General features: G+C 41.4%; 1 protein-coding gene across 3 annotated transcripts in view; it reads left to right on the forward strand.

Moving 5' to 3' along the window:
- Window positions 1-15,644, forward strand: part of MID1 (midline 1) — a 328,347-nt gene that overhangs the window by 227,347 nt on the left and 85,356 nt on the right. For 2 of the 3 annotated variants that reach the window (XM_084870018.1, XM_084870017.1), the window contains exon 2: window positions 70-785. In XM_084870018.1, coding sequence (XP_084726144.1) covers window positions 126-785 — 660 coding nt within the window. In that variant the 5' untranslated portion in view covers window positions 70-125. The remainder of the gene's footprint in view (window positions 1-69; window positions 786-15,644) is intronic. The other variant, XM_084870019.1, reaches the window with a different exon arrangement.

The raw sequence follows: 15,644 nt of genomic DNA on the forward strand, positions 1-15,644 counted from the left end.
CAAAGCTGACCGCCCCCCCCGCATGGTTGACCCCCTCGCACCTAATCAGATCTTTCGTTTTGCTTCCAGAGAGCTGATCAGCTTCCTTGGAATTTGCTGATGACGCAGGAGAGCTTCGCCTGAAGATGGAAACACTGGAGTCGGAGCTGACCTGCCCTATTTGTCTGGAGCTCTTTGAGGACCCCCTCCTGCTGCCCTGCGCACACAGCCTCTGCTTCAACTGCGCCCACCGCATCCTGGTGTCCCACTGCGCCACCAACGAGTCTGTGGAGTCCATCACCGCCTTCCAGTGCCCCACCTGCCGGCATGTCATCACGCTCAGCCAGCGAGGTCTAGACGGGCTGAAGCGTAACGTCACCCTGCAGAACATCATCGACAGGTTCCAGAAGGCGTCCGTGAGCGGGCCCAACTCCCCCAGCGAGACCCGCCGAGAGCGGGCATTCGACGCCAACGCCATGACCTCCGCCGAGAAGGTCCTCTGCCAGTTCTGTGACCAGGATCCTGCCCAGGATGCCGTGAAGACCTGTGTCACTTGCGAAGTGTCCTACTGTGATGAGTGCCTGAAAGCCACTCACCCGAACAAGAAGCCCTTCACAGGCCATCGTCTGATTGAGCCAATCCCGGACTCGCACATCCGGGGGCTGATGTGCCTGGAGCACGAGGATGAGAAGGTGAATATGTACTGTGTGACCGATGACCAGTTAATCTGTGCCTTGTGTAAACTGGTTGGGCGGCACCGAGATCACCAGGTGGCAGCTTTGAGTGAGCGCTATGACAAATTGAAGGTTAGTCCGACCCGCCTTAAGCCAACCCCTTTGTGCCAGCAAATGTCATAGAAATGAAAAGTGTATTTACTGCTAGCTACGTGGCAGGTGGAGGCTCTCTCTTCACCTCGGTTATCTGATTTGTTTTAGCATGCTTCTTGGCAGCCCGAATGTCACACAACCAGGGCATCTTGTAAAAGTTGACTGCTGCTTGTAATGTTAGCGTTGTCAAGGTGAGGGCGAATTCGAAAAATCTGGATCATTTTCAATCCTTGCAGTTGAGAGAGAGACAGACAGACAGAGAGACCCAGGGAGAGGGAGACAGAGAAAGATTTGAGCGAGATCAAGAAGGAATGGCAGATACGATCTGGCTTCGGGCACTTTGGGGGCATTTATTTTCCTCACTCATCAGGGAAAACTAATTTCACTCGCATTGTACCTGTATCTAGTTACCACACAAACAAAAGACTAGAAGGAGGAATGCCTGAAGCAAATGTGGGATTTTAGGGGACATGTGACCTTCTATTCCTGGTGGAAATGCTATCCAGCTTCTTGGGGAACTAGAGCGCTCTGACCATCTCGGGTTTCACGAAAGAATTCCTTCTCGTGCAGGCTCTTTATTCGGGAAGGTTACAGGCAAGACTGTTTGAACTTTCCTTTTAACGTGAAATTATTAACTTAACTGCAGCTCGGGGAATGATAATTAATATGACTATACATCAAATTAAAAAATCTCTCTCTAAATATGGCTAGAATGCACCAGGGAGGAAATAAGCCAAGTCTCCAGATGTCTGTTCAACTTCAGACGACGGGTGGGTCTAATTATTGCAACCTCAGCCCAGAGAGTGTGCTCAAATAGTGAGATACTGTGTTCACCAACTAATTTTAGTTCACAAGACGTCAATTAAAAGGAAAGGAAGCATAAATTAAGAGCTTTGAGTAAATATATATTGAAGTCCTTCCTCTCGGGAAACACACACACCGTTTTGTTGAGCAAACAAAAAATGAATGCACAAAGAGCATTACCACTCAGAGCACATCGCCACCTTTCACAAATGGTTCCTATCACTTCTCAGCGCCAGTGCGTTGCCCGGGACCTCACAGTTTACTTTGTGATGTGGCATTCACAGACCACATCTGTAATTTGGTTTGGTTATTTCTTGTTATGATGAGGGAAGTTGATATGCTGAAGTGAATCCCCACTCCAAATGTCACTTGGGGCACGGAAGCATCACCTGGGCAGCGTGCCTCCCTTCAAGTGTCCAATGACGACTGGAGCAAATCCATCTTTAAACAAGGAGGGGGAGTTAAGCCCAAGGATTTAGTGATATAGACAAGGGAAGACAGATATGATGAGTTGTCTAGTGCAGTGCATGGCAGCAGCCAGAAACATGACAGAAGTTAATAACAGCAAAGGCGATGCATGTGTGAATTGCGCGTCTAAAGCAAATTCTTCAGAAATGGATATGGCTGTCAAATTTGAGAAACTGAGATGATCTCTATTTGATTGGGAACAAAATGTTTGCGATGATAAAAAAAATGTCCCCTGGATTGGATCAACACTGCCTTTTAATGATCGTTTGTTAAAATGTCACGATGATGTTCGCTAGTCGACAACTCCAGATTTGATCTTTAAACCTGGGAGTGGGGTTTTCCTCTTGTGAGCTGTCACAGAGGCTTATTGATTATGTACATAACATCTCCAAATTTATGAGGCGGTGCTGTCATGCTCTATCCCTTTATGAGATGAAAATGAAACTTCTATTATGAGCCCTGCACACTTGTCTAATCAAGCTGGTGGGTTAACGGCTGTTGATACTGTCACCCGGAGGACCTGACAATTAACGATGTAGTATATATTATCTTCTAATTACAGAACTATATGCATATAAACAGCACCCAGTGCACCAACACACATTTACAGCTGCTCAACAAAACATACTTATGAGCATTTATTTACAGCCATTTCACAAAATGAGCTTATAAGCATTTAAACAAATAACATGCTAACATAGCATGTTTGTTCTAAAACATGCCACTTACGTTAGAAGAATCATAAGCATATATGACATTTGGGTGTCTATGGTATTTTAATTATCACATATTTATGAACACAAGTACTTCCTTGCTTTTTAAAAACCTCATTACAATATATACATTGATTTAAAAAAAAATTATTGTTGAAAATAATAGCATCCAAAAAAGCCCAAAACCAAGGAAGTGTATTTTTGTTCATTATTACTTCCATCTGGAAAAGTAAATGCGTCTGTAAGTGTTGTTTTCTGAGACTTTAGCATCTCATACAGATATGAGTTTGTGATGATGTGAAGACACATATGTAATGTGGGGAAAGCCCTGGCGGGTGGCTCAGTTGGTTGGATCATCATCCCATACCAAAAGGTTACAGGTTTGATTCCTGGTGAATTCACATTCCTAGGTTTCCGGTTCGATTCACATAGTCGGGGTGTGTCTGGGGGGAAACTGAGTGATGTTTCTCTCTCACATTGATGTTTCTCTCCTCTTCCTTTCTCTCTTTCTAAAAAAAAAAAAAAAAAAAAAAAAAAAAAAAAAAAAAAAAATTTAAAAAATGTCCTCTGGTAAGGATTTAAAAACAAAGAGAAAGTATAGAGAAATTAGAGGATGCTTTCATTGATAAGTTGGTAGATCTGCTTTACTGATTTCAAATACATAAGGATTTAGGTGTCCCCTGTTTGAAATTGTTTTTGTCTTTCAGTTAATAAAAGTCTGTTGTTTGAAGAGGGGAATTCTGCTGTGATTATGAAGAATGATCATTTCTTGTAACAGCACTAAACTTTTGGGGACTTTTTCTCACATTGGGTCTCAGTATACATGAATTTATATACGAAATTGGCATACATTTTTGCACATTACAATTTTTTTCTAGGCGTACAAGAAAAATATAAAAATTCCAACATGTAGAATTCATGCAAATAAAATCTCTCACATTGTCTGAAATAGCATCATGTTGGTAATCTAATGCTTTCAGAGACTGCGCACTGGAGAGCACTCAAAATATTGAAGCAAAGAGAAAGTTAAGCCAACATTTCCTGAGCTTCGCCCTAAGATTAAAAAGAGAAAAGTCTCCCTGCCAAATGAAAAAGCCTCTAAAATGGAGCATCTCATAAGGCGAACCTTTTCCCATCATTTTAATTGCATTTTGAGAAGGCTGTCAGTCCTGCAAACTTGGATTAAAAGTTTGGTTTGTGAACCACATAACATGTAAGAGAATTTAATATAATGCATTCCAGAGTTTTTAAGGAATTACAATGCAGTAATTCCTTTTCATCTGTTCCAACATACAACGTCGGAGCTCTTGTTTCTTTTCTCTGGTTACACCTATAAAAGTACACAAGCTGAGAGAAGTCGACCTTTCGATGCCCTTCAATTTCAGCATAGCCCCACTTCAAGGTAGATGATGCTGAAGTTCCAAACCATTGTCCTGATATTCTGATGAGAAAAGTTGGCTGCGGGTTAGAGTGTGTTTGTCTAATACGTGCTTCAGTGGGTCACCCCATTGAAATGTTGTAATGGTTTGATAGAGGTTCCAACGAAGGCTCAGCTTTCCTATCAGCCCTTCTCACCTGGAGGTGAAGACTTGGGATTTCACTCCTGGGTTTCATTTACAGATCAGAGGTTCCTATACTTTTGAAAGTCTTGTGCTTTATTTGCAATTGGGAAATTTATAAGTGGATACTGAGCTAGATTTTTATTTTTTATTTTTATTGATTTTGTACAGAGATGAAGGGAGAGAGATAGAGAGCTAGAAACATCGATGAGAGAGAGTCATCGATCAGCTGCCTCTTGTACACCCCCTACTGGGGATGTGCCCACAACCAAGGTACATGCTCTTGACCGGAATTGGACCCGGGGCCCTTCAGTCCCCAAGCCGACTCTATACATTGAGCCAAACCGGTTTCGGCTGGATTTTTTTTTTTTTTTTTTTTTTTAGAGTTTTCCTCAGAATTCTGTAACTCGTTTATTCTTTGAAAATAGTAGCAGGTATAGTACAGGTTCCAGTGAAATGTGTGTGTGTGTGTGTAGTGCAGGTAGTGACCAGAAGCCAGGGATGCTGCCTCTTACAAGGTGTAGGTTGGGTCTCCACCACATGGAATTATCTGGCCCCTTTTATCAATAGTGCCCAGGCTGAGGAATTCTCGTCTGTGAGAAGAATTTAGTGTGTATCAGTGTATTTATTAGCCAGGGTTGCAATAACAAGGACCACAAACTAGGTGGCCTAAATGACAGAAATGTATTGTCTCACAATTCTGTAGGCCGGAAGTCCAAAATCAAGGTGTCAGCAGGGTTGACTCCTTTTGAGGACTGTAAGGGAAGGATGTGTCCCAGACTTGTCTTCATCGGTTGTAGGTGGCTGTCATCTCCCTGTGTCTCAGCATCTGGCATGCTCCCCGTGTGCTTGTCTTTGTGTCCAAATTTTCCCTTTTTATAAGAACATCAGTCATATTGCATCAAGGGCCTACTCTACTCTAATATGCCCTCTTAATAATTACATCTACAATGATTGATGTTTCTATCTCTCCCTCTCCCTTCCTCTCTGAAAACAATAAAAATATTTTTTTAAAAGGGAAGAAAATATTGTTTCCAAATATTTGTAAAATATGTTAAACCTATATTTTAAGTTTCTTACTTAGGTACAAAATTATTTATGATATACAGAGTAAAAGAAAACATCTCCAGGGATATGTTTTTTACAGGAAGCTCAAGACCACATCCTTCCTCTCTCCTTCTCACCTGTCTTTTCCCTCTCATGAGCTCTCTCTCCCCTCCTTCACCAGAGGAGAGAAATGTATTATTGTCTGATGATTTATTATTATTGGAATAATTTTTGATAAGCTCAGAGAGTTCTGGAGAAATGCACAGACAAGTACAGAAGGTACCTTTTAGTCATGTGTATGTGGAAACAAATGTAATTCGTGGACATGCTGCTTATAGTTCCTGTGCTGCGTTATAGTTTTCTGTAAAACACGACCAATAATGTACTTACTGTTGTGGGGTCGAACCCTGGGTTCAAAATAAGACCACCGGAGGCTGATAATTATTTTAAAAAAAGCAGGCAAGGATTTATTGACTGGCCAGGGCAGGCGCAAGAGTACCGCACGCAGGCGGACTCCAAACAACTGCGCCGCTTTAGGGGCAGGTAGTTATTTTTAAAGGCTCTGAGAAGGAAAACCCCCATTCTGTAACAAACTGTTGTTTGGAATTTTCTGCTGTTCTTTATAGATAAAATGTTGCTTTCTATTTTGCTTTAGCCCCTTTGAAGGATGATGAAGATAAACTTAGCTGTCTGACCTTGCAGGCCAGAGACCAGATATGCCCACAATCTCAATACCACGCCAGGTGCATTTTTTAATTGGATAGAACAGCATTGTTTTCGAGGCCAGCATCGAGATAACCACTAAGTGTACATAGGGCTGGCTCTTTAATGAAAAAGAAAGTTCTGCCTGTAACCTTGCCCAGAACTTGAACTCATCCTCCCTAAGCCCATCGCACGATGAACAAAGCAAGTAAGTGAAGGTCGAAGTCAGAATAGTAGGGTTAAAATTCAAACAGTAGTTTTTACCCAAGTATGATTGCTACCATATTTCACTTACTTGCATAGAAACTTGGGAGAACAAAATAAAATATTTCATGTGTACCCTCAGCATTGGGCCTGTCACAGAGGAAGCCTGCAATATGCATTAGAACATTACCATATATGTTAGCAACCAGCGGGTATAGTGTGATGTTAAGATGTGGACTTTGGAGGGAGACTACCTGCCAATTATTTGTTTAACCACTGCTTGTATTATTTGAGTGTGAGATAAGGATTCGTGTTGTTGCTTTAATGTGTTTTGTAGTTTTGTTTCCAAAGCATCTGGCAAAGGGCAGAGGCACAACAAGGAATAAACACTTGTTGATGGACACGCAGAATTGATGGGTTAGGAGTGTTTCGGAATTCAGAGGAAGAAAAGATGATTCTGGTTTTGAGTAGACAAGAAACCTTGCTTCAGGGTGGTGGTGGGGTTTAGCTGCCATGACAGATCGGTGGATTATGCATCAAAGAAGAGTGAGGCATTCTTTAGGAGGGAGGCCAGCAGAGACCTGTTGGCAGGAATCTGCAAGACAATTTAGGGATCCTAGACAATGCTGGCTAGATCACAGGGTGCTGATGGAGGGGCCAGGAGAGAGAGTGTTAGAAGAGTCATGCTGGGAGAAGGTTTTGGAAGTCTTTGAATGCCAGGTTAAGGGTTTGGGGCATTTGTCCTCTTCTCTAATAGTGTTGCACTGAAATAGCTTTGTTTTTGAGAGAGGCTGATGTGTATATTCTGAAGGTCAGATGCAGATATAGGAAAGATTAGGATTACTGCACACACAGAAGAAATAGGATGGGGAAAAGACATTCATATTTCTCTAGGTTTTGTATTCTTTTTTAATTGGAAAAGTGAAGTGGTATCATAGGCCAAAACTTAACCCACTGTCAGCAGAAACATGCAAGAGTGTGCGATTCAATGTCTTGCCCATGAAGACTAAAAAGAAATTAGAGATGTCATTGCTGATTTGCCCCTCACCCCAGGCATACATGCAGTTCTGCCCTGCTTCCCTAGTGCAGCGACACACTGGCAATGGAATGTGCTATTTTTTTCTGGCTTTTTTTATTCACTATAAGGAGGATACTCTCCCACCCTCCGGATGCCTACTACAAACATAAGTAATATTTTGAGCCAGAAACAGCTTTGGAACTCATGTTTCATCCCTGCTCTGCAGATGAGGAAATTGAGGCCGAGAGTGGTAAAAAGTTCTCAAAATCAATAGTGAGATGACTTTGAACTAGGACTAGAACACAGTTCCTCGGCTGCCCAGTTTGTTCTGTGTCTCTTTGGCTACTTCCTATTGCAACCAACTGTGCCAACTTGGACACCATTGCCTTTTGAGCGATCCAGTCACTTCTGATGCTGCTTTTGAGGTTTTGAGACTAAATCCAGTGTTTTTTTATGTGATTTTAAACACATACCTGGCTTGGCTCTAGGCCACCATCATGGCTATAGGATTATGCCTTCAGAGCCACACACACACACACAAACACACACACACACACACACACACAAAAAAAAAAAAAAAAAAAAAAAAAAAAAAGAAATGCCTTATATCCCATGCCGATGTTTTCTATAGTTGAGCCAGTGTAGAGATCTCATGCCAGGATCTAAGGACATATACACTGAGTGTCCAGGTTATTATGATCTCTGAACACATGATAATCTGGCCACTCAGTGTATATAATTTATATATAGGCCCGGTGAATGAATTCGTGCATGGGTGAGTCCAGCCAGCCTGGAAAGGGGAAAGAGACAGTTGGCCTGCCTGCCTGCTGGTCGAACTTCTGGTTGAGGGGACAATTTGCATCTTAGCCTTTTATTCTATAGGATATACACTGAGTGGCCAGAATATTATGCATTCAGAGATCATCATCATCTGGCCACTCAGTATAGATAGACTCAGATGACCTTGAGGACATCACAGAGGAAAGGAGATGCTCATATGAAAATAAATGAATTGTAATTGCAACTTGTGCTCACTACTTTCCTTCCTAGGGTATTTCCCCCCAGAATGTCTTAATATACACATAACTTTTAATTTAATTTAAATATGTAAAGTGAGTAAACACAGGTGAGGAGTAGCTATGCATGGTATTTGAACTTAAGTTGAAAAGTTTTGAAAGAACGCACTTCATTTTGACCAGTTACAAAGTTAAAGCTAGTACAACTTGCTGAAATTACATTAACTAAATATTTTCTTTTTTAAGGCTGAGATATTCAAAAGTATTTAATCCCATGTCATTGACAAAGCATAAGTTAGGTTATCCTTTGAAAGAATGGTACATTTTCCTACACTATCTAGGTAAATAATAAAGAGGATATGAGTGGCATGAGAAAGTGGACGTGGCTCAAGATTTGATTTATTTTAGTATGTGACATAACCATTCTGGAAAAATCTGATAAAATATCATTTACAAAATCCAATTCAAACTTATTCAATTTATGTTTTTGACTTTTGGGTATAATACGTAAGGAATTTCAATGCCCATTAGGAAAGCTTTTAAGCTGACAGAGGAAAAGACATTTTATATTTCTCAACAAAAAGGAAAATGCTTGTAAAGTGTCTAGCATGGTGATTGACACATAGTAAGTGTTCCGTGAACACAAGGTGTTATTATATCTAGGCATTTACTGTTACAATAAAGACTTAGCTTGTATGATCCAATCGTGAATATCCTGACAGTATTATAAAATACTCACTGGTTATGTGGTCACTTGGTGTTTGTGACTGACATGGGAAACTTTGAACAACCCTCAGGGGAATTATAATTGGGTGGAAACTTTGATTTGCCCTTCTTTCTTAACCAAGCTAAGTAGTAAAATGGACTTTTAAGAAGCCGTGAGTGGTGGACTAAAGAAATGGCTTTAAAAACAAGCACCATTTTGAAGTTCGTGGAGGATGAGCTAGTCTTCTGTGTTCTTGGTTTATCTGATGGAATCAATGCCATAGGTATTGATGGGCCAGAGAGAAGCTGGCATTTGGGTTTATGCCATGACTGTCACATTCAGACACATAGACAGATGTGACAAATATAGGTGACATGCACAGGAGACTGGACCAATCACAAGCTCAGTTGGTTAACATTTTTTTTTAATATCTATATGTAGATCGCCTTTGGTGTATGAGTCCACGCTGGCCTTGGGCTGTGTGTTAGCAGCTGTCTTCTGCAGAATAGGAAGAGGGAAAGGAGGGGGTTCAGGATTGGTTAGGAAAGAGCTTGCAGAAGGAGCAGTTGTCCAGCACCTCCCAACCCCCATTGTTGTGGTTTGGGGTGTTTTGTTCTCCATACTCTTTTCTGTGCTCATTGGGACAGAATGCATAGAACAGCAGTATTATCATCTGTCTCCTTCTTTCTACTTTACTACTAATTGAGGGAGAAATCAGGAAAATAATAGTTTTTATTCACATTGGGATAGACTAGGTTCTCATTACCTGGGGGAAAAAATAAGGAAAGCATAAAAGCTGCTATCCCCTTTGTGCATTTATAAGTCAACAATTTCCCCCATCTGCCTTATCAAACCTTCCTTAACAAAAAAGAGGAAAGAACCCTTATTTATTTCCCCAAGGAATATTTGTGTGTAGCTAATGAGATAAGCTCTGGGCGAACTCTGGGAATGCAGAAATGAATAACAAAGATAAGTCATCGCTTCCATGGTCTAGACGTAATTATAACTTGTGACAAGAAAAACGGGCTATGAAAGAGGTTCGTGGAACACAATCCATGAGATAGTGTTAAATATGAATAATAGTAAAAATTGCTGACTTAGGTGTAAATCGCCTCATTCCCAAAGCTGAAGTGAAGACTGATTTCAATGGAAAATGGTGTTCGGAGAGAACAAACAGTGGCATTCACCCTGTGCCTTCCTCTGGAGTGGCAGGTAAGGGAGAGTAGGAGGGCTCCCATCCATGATAAAATCTCAGAAGCAATTTATGGCATTTCCACACCAAAAGGACCCCTGTCTAGGAAGATGTTGTGAGCGGCAACTGGAGGAAGTGCCATTGTGTTGGTGGGCGTGCTTTATCTGTTATGGAATTTTTACAAACTTAGGTGTTAGGATGAATATCCTGGCCTGATAAGAGAGGTTTATTTCCTCCTCTTTGACCCTTGACATGGCTGTCCAGAGCTCAGTTGCTCTGAGTTGGGTGTCATCAGATTGAAGGCTCAGAGGAGGGAAATGAACAGGCTTTCAGACTTATGCTTGCTAGGACCTGTAGCTCCTGGAATAGGAGGCATAGGGAACTCGTACAAACACCACCAAAGAAGCTTGGAGGAGATGCTTTCCTTGCCCCTGGATTGCTGAATCAGGGTCTAGATGGTCTCAGCAAACAACGGTCTTACCCATTTATAATGTTCAGTTCATTAAGGGGAATGGTTCCAGTTTCTCTTTTATTATGGAAATTCATCTGGGAACATTGTAGGCAAGGTTATCATGCTACTCCATACTTCTAGAAGAAAGTCGTGCAGGCCAGGGCTGGTGGTAGTAGAGGGAGGAGGAGTTATCTTTCAAGATGCCGCTTTAAGTTGTTTTGAGGTGTGGTTCAGGGGTATTTGTGGATTCAACACCAAGAACCGGCTATTACCAAGAGTAATAACTAGCATTTGTAAATCTCCAGATTGACAGTTTGCAAAGCACTTTCAAGTATTATTTGATCCTTGGAACAACCATGTATCTCCTGCAAAAATATGAGCATGATAATACCTGCTCATTAGGGATCTTGGGAGGATTAAATGAGATAATATATAGGTCCAAGTGTCTAGCCCAACATCTAGGGGGTGGGAGAAGCGCAGACAAATAGGAACCTCTTAACCAAGCAGAACATGAGGCCGCAGGAAATTAAGTAGCTTAACTATGGTTAGAGACACTGAAACTTGGGGGCTCATATCCAGGGACCCCATCATGCCCCTAACTCAGGGGTCCTCAAACTTTTTAAAGTGGGGGCCAGATCACGGTCCCTCAGAGAGCTGGAGGGCCGGACTATATGAACTACTAATTCCTACTGTAACACCTCGGCTGCGCTCACTGCCCAAAAAACCTGGCGGGCCGGATCAGACTCCTCTGTGGGCCGCATGTGGCCCGCAGGCCCGTAGTTTGAAGACCCCTGCCGGGCCTAACTAATTATCACCTATGACTGAGGCAGAAGGAACTGTGATGCAAACGCGCTACACTTCAAGAAATTAGCAAGAAGTAAAAAGAGCTTGGATGATGGAGAGACAAAATAGTTTCGTATTAGCTTTTGACACAAAGAAGTTTCCTTTAAAGTGGTGATTATGATTCAAGATAAACTGTTTTCGGATCTAATACAAACAAAGAAGTAAAAATACAAAGTTGAAGTGGGAATCCATGTGGAATAATTCTTATTTACTTCTAGTAATGCTAAATGAAGGAATGAAGGAATCTCTGATCATCCCTAAAGTTATTTCATCACTTGAAATTGTGGTTATTTATTTGCCCTGGTTAAAAATGAAAATTTAGAGTCTTGGTCTATGAGTTTAACATTTCAACTCTCTTAAGAGACCTAAATGAGTTCTCATTCATATTTAGTTATTTTTTGGCAAAGCATGGATGCAAATAAAAATGGTCACCATGTGTTAGTCAATAACAGCTTTTCGGTCTGTTATCCACCCTTTCTAGGATTGCTTATCAGTGAGAATTTTAAGTGTAAATGAGTTTATTTATTTTAATTAAATTTATTGGAGTGACATTGGTGGACACGATCATCTAGGTTTCAGGTGTACCTTCTATGTTACAAGATACACGAGTTTCTTAGACCAGAGTGTTTCAAACATAAACGCAGACAGGAACCACTCAGAGGTCTTGTTAAAATACAGTTTCTGATTCAGCAGTTCTGCGGCAGTTTGGAGTCTGATTTCAACTTGCACCCTGGCCTTGCCATTTTAGAGTTGTGTGAATTTAGGTGGAGGGAAAAACAAAACTAACTTATGTAAGCCCCATTTCCTCATTGGTATAACAGAGGTAATAATTTAGGATCCAACCCTGTGATGCTTGACCTTTGGGAAGCCCTGGACAAAAGATAGTGGGCCCTCTCCCCATTACTGTTCTATTTCCTGAGGACTTCCATCTCTTCCCCTCTTTCTTCCAAATTTGAAGCCTTTTCTGCAATTATGAAGATAATATAGATTCTTCTAAGAAGTCAGACAATCCAAAGTTTATATAAATAAAAGTGAATAACCTCCCTTCTCAATCCTTTCATCCCTTCCTCTATTAACTCCAGACTGTTCTTCAGTGCATGGGACAATGCACCAACTAACTGAGCCACACAGGCCAGGACCAGATTGTTCTTAAAAGGACCAAGTCTTGACTCACTGAAGCTACCATAGCATAGCTTTCCATAAAATTCTCTAATCTCAGGCATTCCATATCATTTTACCATTCCTTTATAATTCCATTCCATTCCATTCCATGTTATTTTATAAACATTCGTTGGGCACAAGCCTTCTTGCCCCAATCATTTGTCCGTTTCTCAAGCCCAGAGAGTGTATTTTATAATTATTTTGTATCTGATTACTCATTTTCAGTGACTGGAACATTTTTTTAAAGGACAAGGTATTTTATCAGCAGTAAATACTTGTTGAAACAAATGAAACAGTTCATAATAGTTTAATCAGATTATAGTATATTATGTTAGTAGAATCTGTCCATCAGATAAAAAAAGGAAAACCATAGTCCACCAGCCATTCTCTGGAATTTGGAATACATAAGCAAGCAAACTATTGCCTTTCAAGTCTCTGCATTCATTTTTGAGTCTACACATTGCTCCCCACTGATTACAAAAAAGACCATTTGACTTTTTAAAAAAATTTAGTTCAGGCAGGGATGGTGAAATATTTGCCATTCACAAAAGGTAGAACAAAACAACATTGTATACATATACCTACACACTGATCCCCGCCCCCGCATACATACTTTTTGTGTATATAGTTTGTTTCCTGTGTTTCAGTGCAGTTATCTTTAGTTTCATTTTGAGGCAGGATGATGAGAACTCATTAAGACCTTAGTCAACTTAGCAATACATGATTGCCTTCTTATCACAAGCTGAGGGTCAAGAGGGCTGGTACTGGCATCTAGTGAGTCAAGGCCAGGGACGCTGCAAGCATCCTAAAGGCACAGGACATTCTCCATGGCAGAAAATCCTTTTGGATTACATGTCAGCGGTACCAAGGCTGACACACCCTGAATTGAACCAAAGCATTTCTGCCAGCAGCGCAAAGGGAAATGCTCGACTTCACTCTTAGGCATTGACTTGTTTGTGTGACCTCCAAACCAAATCCATTCTGAGAGGGAGAAAGCCCAGCCTTTGTAGAATCCCTCTCCCGCCATCTGTGGCTGCCCTGAGTGGCAGGCTGGCAGCCACCCCAAGGCTCTGTGCATGGCAGGCTTCTTCCCTGCCCCCCTCCCTGCGCCTGGCCTGTCTTGAGCAGCCTGAGCCCACACATGCCATCCTTCGGGCTGTTTCAGCAATATTCAAACCTCCAAAGGCTTATAAAATATTCTTTAATCCTTTCCCAAGACATGATTTAGGTACAGTTGATGCTATCTGCTATCCCCAGATTTCCTAGTTATTGCAGCTCATGTGTTCAGGTCTACCTTGCAGGTGTAGCTGTATGTATCAGACAGCCTGAGGCTTTCTACCCAGTGGGAAGTCTGCAGAGAACAGGCTGGCAGCTGAGATGTTCACCCAAATGGCTCAGATTTGATGTCTAATGGGTTTAATTGTGATATATTCAAAGTGAATTATTTCCACAGATCAAAAGTTCCTCATTAAGTCTCTTAGTCTGTTTTAAATCTGTCTTCCAAAGGAACTGTTTATGTTTACATAGCTCTGCAACGTCATCTGTGTGAAACTGTAGATTCTAAACTCCTGAAGTTGAAGACTTGGAATGGCATAAATCAAATGAGAGTCTTCAGTGCTGAGGCCAGAGGGCTTTAGGCATGATTTCCGTGTTTGTTTCTGCAGGCAGATACTGTGTATTTCACAAGAGGTTTATGTTGTTGAAAGCCCTGAACTGGAAGGACCTCTGTCATTGTCTAGTCCAGTGGTTCTCGCCCCGACTGCACATAGATCACCTCTGGGGTGCCGAAGCTCAGGCCCTGGGGTTTCCCCAAAACTCCCCAGTGATTCCAGTCTTCAAACTTGGTCGAAAACTTTAATCTTACCCAACCTCTCAATTACAAATGGGGAAAGTGAGACCCAGATTAATTCATAAAGGCAAGAGCTAACAAACATACAAGAGCCTTGTACTACTAAAATTTTTTGACTTGCCCTAGCCAGTTTGGCTCAGTAGATAGAGCATCAATCTGAGGACCAAACGGTCCCAGGTTGGATTCCGGTCAAGAGCACGTATCTCGGTTGCAGTCTCCTCCTCCCCTACCAGGGCCTTGATGGGTGCGATTGCAGGAGGCAACAAATCATTGTGTTTCTCTCACATCAATATTTCTCTCTGTATTTCCCTCTCTCTTCCACTCTCTCTAAAAATCAATGGGAAAATATCCTTGGGTGACTGTTGGCTTTGCAGGCCCTAAGCTTTCTGCTGGAACTGTTCAAGTCTTCCCTGGCATTAAAGCAGCCGTGGACAATACATAAACAAATGGGTGTGACTGTGTGCCAATGAAATGATAAAAACAGGTGGCTGGCTGATTTGGCCCACGGGCCATAGTTTGCCAATCCCTAGTTGAGGCCTCACAGTTTATTAGTGGCAACCCATACGCTTAAATCACAAATATACCAACCTTTAGTGACTGCTCTGCTAAATGCGGTCTTCCTGTTCCAGGCAGTGTCTATAACATAGGCAGTTTGGGTAGAAGTTAAATGAATACCTTTATGCACGTTAAGACAAGTATCTTAGTGCAGATCCTCTTAGTCTGGACAATTTTCATTGTCTTTGTTCTTATGAGAGGTCGTCATTTTGCAGATACTTATCAAAGTTAAGATAATGATCATCACAATGTCTCCATTCTAAAGTTATAAACCAATCAATAGTATTTCTGCCCCAGTGATTTTTCAACTGGAAAATCAGAAACTACGATGATGTGATCAGAATACTAAAGCAAGAAGGGGAAAAAATCCATTCTGCTAAGGAAAACGGGACCTGATTTTCTTTTGATGCAGTGAATAAATCAATTGTAAATCTCTAAGTCTTCATCATTATGCTGATGACCAAGGAGGGGATATTTTACTTAGATTTCTTTTGGATAAGTGTGAACAGATTTGAATAATGCTGTATCTGACAGCTAAAGATGCCTCCTA

Source organism: Pipistrellus hanaki, assembly GCF_964339955.1.
Source record: "Pipistrellus hanaki genome assembly, chromosome: X".
NCBI classification, from domain to species: Eukaryota; Metazoa; Chordata; class Mammalia; order Chiroptera; family Vespertilionidae; genus Pipistrellus; species Pipistrellus hanaki.